Here is a 12,981-nt window from a genome sequence, read left to right as displayed (position 1 = left end):
CCTCAAAATGTCATAAAAAACGTCATAGTATAGTAAGGCGTCAAAATCGGACAAAAAAAGTCAAAAAAATTTTCGACCTCAAAATGTCATAAAAAACGTCATAGTATAGTAAGGCGTTTTTTTCGGGCAAAAACAGTCAAAATTTTTTTCGACCTCAAAATGTCATAAAAAACGTCATAGTATAGTAAGGCGTCAAAATCGGCCAAAAAAAGTCAAAAATTTTTATGACCTCAAAATGTCATAAAAAACATCATAGTAAAGCGTCAAAATCGGCCAAAAAAAGTCAAAAAAAAAGTTGACCTCAAAATGTCATAAAAAACGTCATAGTATAGTAAGGCGTCAAAATCGGACAAAAGAAGTCAAGACTTTTTTGGACCTCAAAATGTCAAAAAAAACGTCATAGTATAGTAAGGCGTCAAAATCGGACAAAAAAAGTCAAAAAATTTTTTGACCTCAAAATGTCATAAAAAAACGTCATAGTATAGTAAGGCGTTTTTTTCGGGCAAAAACAGTCAAAATTTTTTTCGACCTCAAAATGTCATAAAAAACGTCATAGTATAGTAAGGCGTCAAAATCGGACAAATAAAGTCAAAATTTTTTTTGACCTCAAAATGTCATAAAAAACGTAATAGTATAGTAAGGCGTCAAAATCGGCCAAAAAAAGCCAAAAAAAATTTTGACCTCAAAATGTCATAAAAAACGTCATACTATAGTAAGGCGGCAAAATCGGTAAAAAAAAGTCAAAATTTTTTTTGACCTCAAAATGTCATAAAAAACAGCATACTATAGTAAGGCGTCAAAATCGGCCAAAAAAAGTCAAAAACTTTTTTGACCTCAAAATGTCATAAAAAACGTCATTGTATAGTAAGGCGTCAAAATCTGCAAAAAAAAGTCAAAAAAAATTTTGACCTCAAAATGTCATAAAAAACGTCATAGTATAGTGAGACGTCAAAATCGGCCAAAAAAAGTCAAAAAAAAATTTTGACCTCAAAATGTCATAAAAAACATCATACTATAGTAAGCCGTCAAAATCGGCCAAAAAAAAGTTTTTTGACCTCAAAATGTCAAAAAAAAAACCTCATACTATAGTAAGGTGTCAAAATCGGCCAAAAAAAGTCAAAATTTTTTTTTAATTTAAAATGTCATACGGCCGTAAGGCGTCGAAATATGCCAAAATAAGTGATTTTCTCGTAAGACCTCAAAATGCCATGAAACACGACATACGCCCGTAAGGCGTCAAAATATGCCAAAAAAAGTCATACTTTAGTAAGACCTCAAAATGCCATGAAACATGTCATACGGCCGTAAGGCGTCAAAATATGCCAAAAAAAGTGATTTTTTCGTAAGACCTCAAAATGTCATGAAACATGTCATACAGCCGTAATGCGTCAAAATATGCCAAAAAAAGTCAGATGAAATATTAGGATGGGGTCTTGCTTGCATCAGGAGGGCCCACATTTCCCAATACTTTTAGACAATAGATGTTGATGTAAACACCTAAAAACAAAGAAATTACAATAGCTGCTCTACTTGAATGAAACAATCATTACAATAAATGTATCAACCAGTGTACTGTGCATTCACCTAAACTGTACACTTATATGAGTCTTGGATGACAGAACGACTGACAAAGATGATAAAGGTAACCCAAAAGAACTGAGTTCACCCCCTAGATGGAGCCTTCTCCCTTACAGACAACTTCCTGACTCTCTCAATTGAAAGAAAACAGCTAAAGTTTGAGGATCCTTGGGTGCATAACAGAGGCGTGTAGAGAGATGCCAATTTTGACCAAAGATGGCTGAAATGTAAGAGCAGACAAAACCAAAGATGTCCTCTGAAGGTTTGTGATTTAGTCTTTGTGTATTGTCACCAGCCAACACCAGCCACCATATACTTTATCTTCTCATTTCACCATCATTGTTTTTTTTTTTTTTAGTTGGAACAGAACTCAGACCATTGCACATGTTCATTGCTAAATTATCTGTTATTTCCTGTTTTCTCACTTCTACAACTATGAATGTATGTATGTCATGTTTGGCAAGAACTACAAGAACCACCCACAGTCTGGAAAGTAGTAGTCTTATTTCCTCTTTTTTTTTTTTTTTTTGTTAACGTAGAACTCGTCAGGTTTTCACTTGGTTCTCTCACAGAGACGGACACACAGAGAGACAGAGTAGAGAGATAGACAGGCACAGGCAGAGTTACTGAAAGGTAAACATCGAAGGACAAGTAGTCAAGAGGAAGATAAAAAAAGAGGGACAAAGAGCAGCAAATACTTACTTATATTAAGGTTGGATATGGCCAGGCTGGATGTCACAGAGGTGTTTTGTGGTATTTCGTTTCCTGGACACCTGCACACCCAGGAATCCTTGCAACTTGCTCTCAAATTTCCATTTCAGGACACGGACATCCTCATTGTCTCCTATCCAAAGTCAGGTAACTAGAGACGACAAACTTATCAGGCTACGTGGCACCTGCAGTGTTTTTGAGAATAATGCAACAAACTACATGAGCATAATGAGTAACTCACTGCTGAAATCCATCTCATCACTTTGCAATCTAGGTTTTTTTTAAACTTTTTTCTGAATAATTTTTTTATGAGAGGAAGTATCTCTCTTCCATCAACAGGCACCACATGGATGCAGGAAATAGTGACTCTCATCTTCAACAAAGGGGATCCACACCTATCCCAAACTGTCCCAAATTGGGCCAGGGCTCCTTGGCTGGAGCAATACTATAGTGCTGCGGTACTGGAAGCCTCATCCATCACACCTCGAGTCATCACAACACACCTGCCTCATCAGTTACTCGGCCCAGCCCTACAGGGCTCCAAAGCCAAGGTCAGATTTACATCTTCATGTCATGTCTGGACTTCAGAGTTGTCATTAGTATAGATTCTTCCCTACAAAGGCAAAATGCAGTAGCTACAGATGGTCATAACTTGTATCTGACTGTCTGACATTTGTTTAACCATCTAAAAAATATCATGCTGAAGAAATTTGACATTTCTGTAAAAACATACTTTTAGTAACTAAAAATAGACACACAAAAAATCTGGATAACTTTAAAAAAGAAATCTGTGTAGTTTCTGCTGTGTGGTTAGTGCATTCTAGTTTTGTATTACTGTCCAGGCTGAAGTTACTGTGCTCTGGCTTGGTAATGTGTGTGTTGTAGGACTTGTTACCAATTTCTTGCTATTAGTTAACTGTTCTGTTGCCTGTAGTTTTGTGGTGTGTTTGGTGGCATCATTTGGTCTAGTTAGCAGCTGTTCTACTGACTGATTTTGGTGGGTCGGTGAGAAAATATGTCTTACCATCATCGTCTTCCACAAGTAAGACCTCAGATGGACAACATCTGTCCACAACAAAGCAAGGCCATATTCTCGTTATGCATTCTGAGCAAATGATGATTGGTTTAGTTACAGAGAAAGGCGTGAAAATGTCGAACTGGTAACTTTTGTTTGTCTCTCTGTTTGTTTGTCTCTCTTTGTACTAAAACAGGCTACTGACCTTTAGGTTTGGTTTATTGACAGTATTCAATTATATTTTTGAAATACAACACATCAAACTTTGTCAGGGATAGAATGATAGAATGAAAACAATCCTAGATTTATTTCCATATTTGTCCCTGATGTTTAGCAGTAAGGTAACTTGTTTTTCTCCTCTCATATAAAACTGGGATGCATGCCAGCAACTTCAGATCATTTGTAGTAGTTGAGTCATTGTTACAGTTTCAACTACGCCCTAGAGGTCGGGTGGTGTGTCTCAGCCCTATAAGACTTACTTGTTACTTGAGTTGAAAAAGATTGGTCTCAGCTTTTGAGGGAGCATTAGCCTTCCATACGAATGTTTTGGTAGAAACACAGAAAAATAACTGCACTTCCTTTGATTAGGACATGTTGAGATAAGGTGTAATGCCCCAAAAAGGCAAAACACAGTAACCATGTCCACTGTATTTGATCAAAATTCACTTACAACGGATCTTGGTAAAGTGTGGTTCTGTGTCATCTGACAGATCATCTATGTGAGCAGGAACCCTAAAGATGCAATGGTGTCCTTTTACCACTTTCACAAAATGGCCAACTTTCTCCCTGATGCTGGCACATTCCCAGAGTTTTTAAATCGTTTCCTGGAGGGCACACGTGAGTTGCAGACATGCAGACATTTTTTTTTCCTTTTTGTTTATGATTTTCTCAACCAAAAGTACAATTTGATCAAATGCAAATGATCAAATATCTTTTTCACACTTACTTGTTTCAGTGTCCTTTGGCTCCTGGTTTGACCACATTAAAGGCTGGACCAGTCAGACAGCAACTATGGACAATCTGCTTCACATCACCTATGAAGAGATGTCATTGGTAAAAGAGGAGTGATTCATCATTCTTGCCTCACTATCTGACCACTGTGAATGTAGATTTGAGTATAGACAGCAGGGACATGCCTCTACCAGTGTCAAGGTGTTGCTACTACAGGTGTTGTCATTTTTGTGTTACCGGTGACATCTATGCAGCAACTATGAGCTGCCAGGTTTGTGTGTTCTCTGCTAAATGTTGAATATTATGATAACGAGAGAGGAGACTGGGACATGGGGTTTCTTAATCATGATCTGGCAACCTTCAATTTCAAACTGCAGGTTTCAAACTCAAAGTTTTCAAACGTGACAGAGTTGTGTCTATTAATTTAAAAAACAAACAAACTAAAATATCTTTTTAAAGTCCGAAAAAAACACAATACAAGCCCATATTGTCAAACAGCTATGCAATTCAAGGAAAATTTTCAGCAGAGTTGTGCTCTTTATGTTTGTACTTGTGTGCACATGAAGGAGAAAAGAGAGACAGAGAACAAATGCACATATAATTTTGGACAGCTGCCATAAAAAGTCCTCACCAAGGATAAAACCAAACCTATGTCCTTGATGTAAATAAGACATATTATAATAATAGTACAGTTTCTTGTTTAAAGCTCATCTTGTTCCTCAATCACAAGAGCCATAAGTGGAAGTTCATGAAAATGTTGTTAGTTCTGCAGTCACCTCTTCTAAATAAGCTTTGCTAGCACACAACAGTCAGTTCCTTTGGTCAGTTCCTTTTTTGAACAAAAGTAAAACATTATTGTTGCCTCTTTCTGCTGTCAGGACCTGCATGGCGCTATAAGGAGGGTTAGCTCTTTTCTACAGTGTCCCCTGGTGGAGGACGAGGTAAATGCCTGTGTGCCACACTGCAGCTTCAGCAGCATGAAAGACAATAAGATGGTCAACTACACCCTCGTCACTGAGGATATAATGGACCATAACAAGGGTTCCTTCATGAGAAAAGGTGAGGCTCTGTTCTATCTTAGGCTCAGATAAATCCCAAGAGCTCCAAAGGTGAACATAAAGAGACAAAAAAGACAGAAAAGGAAAAGTATTTGGTTAAAATTACTATTATAATGAAAACGAGATATTATTCCTTTAAATTGTATAATAAGGTCTTCGGTCTGGTTAAACTGCTCACAGCTCTCATCCACATTAAGGCCATAACCTTGATTTGCTTGACAGGTTTTGTTACCTTTAGACAGAGCCAAGCTAACCATTTCCCTCTGTTTACAGTCTTTATGCTAAGCATCAGCTGGCTGGTGGCTATAGATTTACAATTACCATAAAGACATGAAAGTGGTATCAATCTACTCATCTAACTCTTTGCAGGGAAGTGAAAAAGCGAATTTCCCAGAGTCTAAAAACTTTTCCTTTAAAAGTTGTGTTTACATCTGTCATGTTGGTAAACACAAGAGTCAACCGGCCTGTCATGATCAATTATTCAGTTTGGTTGTACATATAGATTTACCTTTAATTTATCATCCTTGTTTCTTCACTCCCTTCCTACAACACAGGTAAGACCGGAGACTGGAAAAACATGTTCACAGAGGAGCAGGATCAATATTTTGAAAGCGTCTTCAAGTCCAAGATGCAGGACTGCACTTTAGAGTTTGTGTGGGAGGTGCAGGATCAAGAGGAGGCACACACTAAAGAGGAAATCCCACAGGAGGACACAGAAAAGTGAAAGAAACACTGAAGTTAATGAAGTTAGAAATAATGGAAATGGATGAGATGGATCACAAGTGGGTGCTTTTCTGTGTGCTGTAGTATAAAACATATTAGCTGTATAAAGCCTACCAATATGAAATTAATTCAGTCCTGAATTACACATTATGATAAATATTAATCACATGTATAGTTGCAGTTAAGGGGACACTTAGAGATGTGCAGTGCTCAGAACCCTTCAGTGCCTCTTATGTTTTCTTCCTGTCTTGCTTTCAGTAATATGTGCATTACATGACATTTGTAATGATGTATTCAATGTAATAAATGTACGAATTAATCTCAGGTCAGCTAGTTGACCATGAACAAAAGCATTTGTTTCCTTGGTACAGAACAAGTGGCACTTAAGGTTGCTAATGTGAACTACAAGCAAAGAAATTGACAGTTATGTAAGCAGCAGCACCACAACAATGAGCAGAGGAGGAAGGACAGGTCAAAGGTTTTAATATAAAGCTCCTTGTCCAGAGGGCTGAGCTGTCCGTGTGCATCCTGTCACTTCACACACCCAAAGAAAGGTGTTGTTCCCCCTCCAGTTTCCATGCACTGCAGTGCTTTGATCTGATCCTAGTGTGTGTGTGTGTGTGTGTGTGTGTGTGTGTGTGTGTGTGTGTGTGTGTGTGTGTGTGTGTGTGTGTGTGTGTGTGTGTGTGTGTGTGTGTGTGTTTAAGACCAAACATATGGCACAGAGTGTACGGAACACACTGTGCTCTGTGACTGCAAGGATGAACTCTGATAACAGGTGGAAAGGCACTGGTCTGATAAAGGTTGATGGAGCATTAATCCACAGAAGCTTGTAGCCGACACATGAGTGATCTGAGGCAGTGACATATAACTTATAACCACAAAGACAGTTTGCAGTATGTATTGTCCCAGACCGCTGGAGATATTTCTGTTCAGTGTTCAAAAACAGTTGAGTCTCCCTACTTACTGAAATCTAAAATCATTTGTATGTAGGTCCAGTGGGGTGAACAATTTTAATAACACTGAAAAATCATTACTCTGTAAACGTCATTCTAACACAACTTTTATCTGGCAGTTGTTGTTAAAGCCCTCAGGACAGCAGGTTCTTTTTGCATTGCTGTTTCAGTTTAGGAGGACTGGGGCTTAGTGTTTTTCACCATTTTTCACTTCTAACTAATAAAGGACTAATAAAGGATTCTCTTATCTTAACTTATATTCTGTAGTTAAAGCAATGGTTCGTCATTCTGGGAAATAGACTGCTTCACTTTTTTGCCAAGATCGGCAAGTAGTAAATCCTAGTGTGTGCAAACTGAATGGTTTGGAGAACTGTGCAGTCATCAAATTTAAGTTTATAGCAAAAAAACAAGAACAACATATTGTTAGTGCTTAGTAATAATAAAACAAGAAAGATGTTTTTGAAAAATTGCTTAATTAAAAAATAATCAGAAACAAGATTTAATATTTAAAAAGTGGGCATTAAAAAGAGATTGTCTTGAAAGTTTATACATTTTGGAGACCAGACATCACAAGAAGCTGAATCAGCCAATAAGTTATAAATATGATCATTATGTGAGTTATGAGTCATGAGCTGCTGTCGTGTAAACAAGATGTGAACATTAACTGACGCCACCAAGTTCTAAATATGATCATTATGTGAGTTATGAGTTATGAGCTGCAGTTATGTAAATAAGATGTGAACAATAACTGACGCTCCTGACCTGTCTCTGAATAATTTTATACACTGCATTGCTGCTATATGATTGGCTGGTTGGATAATACGTAGGTGTACAGGTTCTCTGAATAAAGGGCCCGGTGCGTGTATATCCTTTGTTCAAACAGCTGTGGTTTGGTACATTCGGTCCAGTTCTCACACTTTCTCAGGTTCCCAGTTCTCATATTTCCCTGTGTGACATTTGCAGAAAAGGAATCATTGAGTAGCTGTAATGTGACATTTATATTATAACAACATCAGATAAAACAGGAAACAAATCAGACAAAAAACTCACAAGGCCCATTTGTGATAAAGAGAATGTTGATCTTTAGTTGTTTTAGTTGACCTTCTACCACAGATAACCTTTTAAACACATTATCCCACCTGTGGGACAATTTGACCTTGACAGCACTACTGTATGTGTGTCACATGTGACAAATTATGCCAAATTTGAAAGGTCTAAGGCTCCTGATTCTGTCTGTGCAAAGCATTTTGTCCCCATATCACTGGAACAGACTCCAGACGACTTTCAGTGTCTGGGAATCAGAGGAAACTGAAATAGCCACGAAGTTATAAATACAAAAAAAGAAGAAGCTTTCTACAGTTACTATAGAGATTCAGGCTTGTGGTTTTCTGTTGAGGAACATGATGCCAGACCATAGAGATGAGCAATAAACTCATGACATCATTAGATCTTTTCACCCCTGTCTTTGTAAGATGTTATAACTTCTTCTACTTACCTGGAAAGGGAGATACCATGATCAAGAAGGTGGTTCACCCAGGGCGAGGCTCAGCCATTGCACTCCAGTTGTGCTGACCCCTGCGAATTCCCCAAATGTGGGAATCTGGACTGCAGGGGCAGCCGTGGCGCAGCAAGTTAAGAGTGTGGCTTTGAACCGGCCTGAGATCGGAGGTTTCCCTCCGGTTCCCTCGGGTTCCCTCACCGAAGCGCAAAAAAAAAACGGATACGGTGGTGGTGAAGGAGACGTGCCTCCCCTGCCTCTGCGACCATGGCTGTGGTGCTCCGGAGCAAGGCACCGATCCACCCCGGCTCTCCGGCCGCCTCACTAGGCACCCCCCTGCCCCAGCGTCTGTAGTGCATGTGCATGCTTGTGTGTGTGTTTTGTTCACTTGGTGTGGGTAACATCAATAAAGATCAATAAAGTAATTTTAAAAAAATTCTCAGTTATTACTACAAATGTAAATACATTCATAGTACAACTTGACCAAAATCCTATAAACAAATACCACAGTAAAATTCTTAGCTGCTTTGACAGTTTGTTTGACAAAACTCAAACAGATTCCATGTTAGGAAGTAACATTAAACAGCGATAGCTTAGATGAGCAGCATGATCTATAGGCCACATCTTTGTGTTTCCTCTGGCTCAACATGTGCCCAGTTCCTTGACTCAAGTCTGGCTCACATACAGCATGACTGTCAGATGTTTCTTGCACATCTGGACCAATTCTGGCTTGTCAACCAGCTCTAGAGGGTAACAGTCAGAATCAGCCCAGATGTGGAAGTAACCGTGTCAGACTTGGCGTTGAGGAAGCAGGCAATGTTGGGCTTGAGGTTTTATTTTGCTATATTTCTGTGTGAGTGTACATTTTAATGGTGTTTTCATTCGGCCTAATTTAAAAGAAACTCCAGTTCATGCAACCTTGAAGATTATTGTCTCCTGTCTTTTCAAAACACAGGTGCCTGTCTCATGAAAGAATCATTAATCCTGCCTGTAGATTTCGTTAGAGGCCGGCCAGAGGTGTAAATCTGTAAAGTGGATTCAGCTGTTCAGAAAACCCACTGGAGGACAAGTCAAATGGGGCTGGTAGAGAAAACTGCACCAGGACCATCTGCCTTTGTCTGTGAAATAAATTTATCTTATGGAACAGTAAAATCAATTTGCGTTTTTTTAACACACAGTTCCCTTTTTTTTTTTTTTTAGTCGTTTGTCTCTTTCTCCTCTTTCACCTGTCACTGATCTGACTTCTGTTAAATGTGTACAGAGTAATCAAGTTGACAAGGGCTCTGATGTGCTGTTGTATCAGCTGCTAATAAAGTCCATGCATAGTCACACATACGCATACACACACACACATGCACGATTATAGCATTCATGTTGTGTACTCACACTCACATTGTGGCCATGTGAGAAGCCACTTCACACCTCTCTATATAACAGGCTTCAGACTCTGCTGAGGGGAAGGAGTTTGAAGGGTAAAGTGGATGTAGCGTAACTACTACACTCTGATTTTAAATTTGCTCTCCCTGAAAATGATGACACCACCTCTCTGTCATTGCTCTGAAGGAATACACAGGACCACAACCTGGCGACAAATGAGGATTTATTTATGGTTAAATATCTATAAGCAACCAGCCTCTGCTGGGCTCTTGGTCCAGTGCAGTTGTGATCAACGCTGCACTGGACCAGAGACACAGCTGCTCTTGCACTCACTCTTGCCATGGTGACAGTCCTGTAACTGGACTTGTTGAATCGTATTTAAAGTAATTTTTGCGTAGACAACAAAACTTCCAAAACAGTATCGAAACAAGACTTATGGAAGTACAAACATTTTCATTCTCATTCAGTTTGGTGTAAAGTCACAAACTGAGGCTGGATTCAGATAAATACAAAAATGTCACAGGAATGCCAGTCCAGATGGGGTGAAATGAGGAGTGGAGAAGAGGCTTGGTGAGCAGTTACAAGAAAATCTTGAAGGCCAAAAAGCAAAAAGAAGAGCCAAATGTATAGAAAAACAAAAATCAATTTTGAAACTTTTGATACGATATCGACAAACAAAGCCACAAGGCCTTAAGGAACACAGTGATGTATTTTTTTTTTTTTTTTGCCCTAGTGTCAAAAATGTGGAAAATACGGCAAGTTTAAAAACGGGTATTTTATGCTTTTCTCCAAAAATCCTCTTCTCGATTTACATTGGAGTCAATGCAGCAGTTGAGAGCGACTCATGTCGGTAAAAGGCAGACTATTCAAAAACCATAAATCCTACAGATAAAGTAAATACATTGTGAGAAAGAAGACAAGGGTGGCTACAAAGTTGGAAAATATCACTGTTGTAGAGTAAAATTTGTGGCTGTAATTGTCGTGTAAAGAGAAAATTTCTGAGAGTTTTTTCTCTACACTCTAAGCTCGAACATTCCACAATACACACCCATTATGAACTCTGAATTTTTCCAAAACCAACCATGATGGTTAAAGGCTCACTGTTTAAAAATTACACAGCTTAGGAAAAAAGTTGAATACACCTCGAATACACAGGACTTGTGTCTATATTTTAAAGTTTGAATGGCGTGTCTAGGTGAAAGTATGCCAGAGCAGTAGATGTTTGAAAAACATTGAAAATTTGCAACTTTTTTTACCTTGTCCAATTCATTCTCTATGGGAAATTTTTCAGTTTTTCACGAATTACGTTGCAAAACACGAATATTCTAGAGAAAAAAATACAAGCATATCGAGTCAGATCGAGCCGCATGTTTTGATGTATAATTTGTTGGTGTGCACTCAACGGTGTGGGACGAGTTATGAACCGAAATTCTAGGTATAAGAAAAACGAGAATAACAATAGTGTGCGGTGCGGGACACCAACATGCAGCAACATCTGCATTTAACAAGTGAAAAAGCCACAGTGTAAAGTTGGACAGTATTATCTGGTGTAATTTTCTGCCTTTTAAAAGGACTTTTACTCAAACTTGATCAGGTAAAGCTTCACTTTGAAAATTAAAGCAGCTCGACTGTCAGATGTGTGTTTTATATTTTCTCTGGTTTTCCAAACTCCATTCTGTCTGACCACAAGTTCACATTTGTCTTTGGTGCTGAAGAGTTAAATTCACATTCTGTTGTACAAATGTCAGCAAAGATGTTTGGGGGTAAAAAATGAACTCAGCTACAATCATTGACAGAAAATGGCAGCCTGTTGAAACCACAAATGAAAATATCCTTTTCCATATCGTCACACACATTACTGGTCTGACATTCTCTGAATTTATTGCAGTTTGATGCACAGTCCCATCATCCATCAGCTAACCATCAGGACAGAGCACAATAACAGCTAATACCGACCTCACAGTGTAAACTGAGAATGGTAACCTTGCTATGTTTGCTATGTTTTTTTTTCTATTAAACATACACATAATTCAGATGCCAATACAGATTTGAAATTCATTCATAAAATCACTCACTTGGTAAACATACAGCTTTAAGACAGAGCCAGCAACAGTCTAAATGTCTAAAGTAGTAGTAGTAGTCTAAACAACTACTTACAACAGCACTATGTTATATTAGTATCACATCTTATGTCATATGAATCAACTCAGTTTGACCTTATTCACTATATAATGGAGAAGTTCTAGCTAATTGAATCCTGTTAATGACACCAAATTACTGCCAAAATGTGAGCACTAAATAAAAAATAATACAAAGAATTAAACACTTTAAAGTACAAGATTTTCTTCATCCAAGGGACAAAATTAAATGAGAAACATACGAGAAAAGGGGCAAAGAAATCCTTTAAGTGCAACCTGTTTTTTTTTAAAGATACCATTTCTTTTAAAAAACACAGATACCAGCACGTGTTCAGTTTCTCAAGGGTTTGGATTCAGATGTTCAACTTCAAGCATGTCAAAAGCACGTAGCTCAGAATGAGCAAATTAATTATCATCCATGGGCTGAATAACTGTTTGAGAAAGCCAAAACCAGAAACGCATTTACAACCAATTCATCAGATAAGAACAGCAATATTCTTTCAATAATTCCATTTAAACCAGTCATCAGTCTCCTTGCTCACAGTCTACCTTTTTACCTCAACAGTAACCACCTCTATAAACAGTAGACCTATGATGTACATATGTAAATATAAAAATTTAGACGTTTTTTTCTAATATTGGGGTATATGTATATTCTAAGGGGTGGGTATTGTCTTTTTTTTTTTTTATTCTATTTGTTATTTATAATGTAAATTTATCCCCCCAAAAATTGTTCATATCTTACTTCTGTCTGTCAACTCTTTTGTATACTACGTTGCATTTTCTTCATTTTCTATTGGGAGTTTGATTGTAACTAAAGAATTTCCTTCCAGTGATTAATAAAGTTTCTCTGATTCTGACACACATACAAAGAAGATTGTGTTTGTTTCTGAATATAACAAAAAAAACAAAACAAAAACACAACTGGAAAATTCATCCATAACACGTGATCTATGAGCTTCAGGCATCACAAGTG

The 12,981-nt window shown here is 37.9% G+C and overlaps 1 protein-coding gene and 1 pseudogene across 1 annotated transcript; both read left to right on the top strand.

Annotated features, from left to right (window-relative positions):
- Positions 1 to 2,129: 2,129 nt before the first annotated feature.
- Positions 2,130 to 6,469, top strand: sult5a1 (sulfotransferase family 5A, member 1). Its single transcript, XM_041032851.1, has 6 exons — positions 2,130 to 2,436; positions 2,629 to 2,840; positions 4,015 to 4,141; positions 4,260 to 4,357; positions 5,134 to 5,314; positions 5,868 to 6,469. Exons 1-6 carry the CDS (start codon positions 2,298 to 2,300, stop codon positions 6,035 to 6,037), a joined length of 927 nt encoding a protein of 308 aa, XP_040888785.1. The 5' UTR covers positions 2,130 to 2,297; the 3' UTR covers positions 6,038 to 6,469.
- Positions 6,470 to 8,479: 2,010 nt separating this feature from the next.
- On the top strand, positions 8,480 to 8,607 carry LOC121186519 (annotated as a pseudogene).
- Positions 8,608 to 12,981: the final 4,374 nt, after the last annotated feature.

The sequence above is a fragment of the Toxotes jaculatrix genome, chromosome 1 (genome assembly GCF_017976425.1).
Source record: "Toxotes jaculatrix isolate fToxJac2 chromosome 1, fToxJac2.pri, whole genome shotgun sequence".
NCBI classification, from domain to species: domain Eukaryota; kingdom Metazoa; phylum Chordata; class Actinopteri; family Toxotidae; genus Toxotes; species Toxotes jaculatrix.
The sequence above is the reverse complement of the archived record's forward strand: the minus strand, read 5'-3'. Positions and strand labels throughout refer to the sequence as shown.

What these genes read in the sequence shown, in the direction of transcription:
- sult5a1 (XM_041032851.1), top strand. Translation starts at nt 2,298, where the DNA reads ATGGCCAGGCTGGATGTCACAGAGGTGTTTTGTGGTATTTCGTTTCCT. An exon ending in TCGTTTCCTGGAGGGCACAC is followed by an intron (nt 4,142 to 4,259) that starts GTGAGTTGCAGA and finishes TACTTGTTTCAG; the next exon opens with TGTCCTTTGGCTCCTGGTTT. An exon ending in CCTATGAAGAGATGTCATTG is followed by an intron (nt 4,358 to 5,133) that starts GTAAAAGAGGAG and finishes TTCTGCTGTCAG; the next exon opens with GACCTGCATGGCGCTATAAG.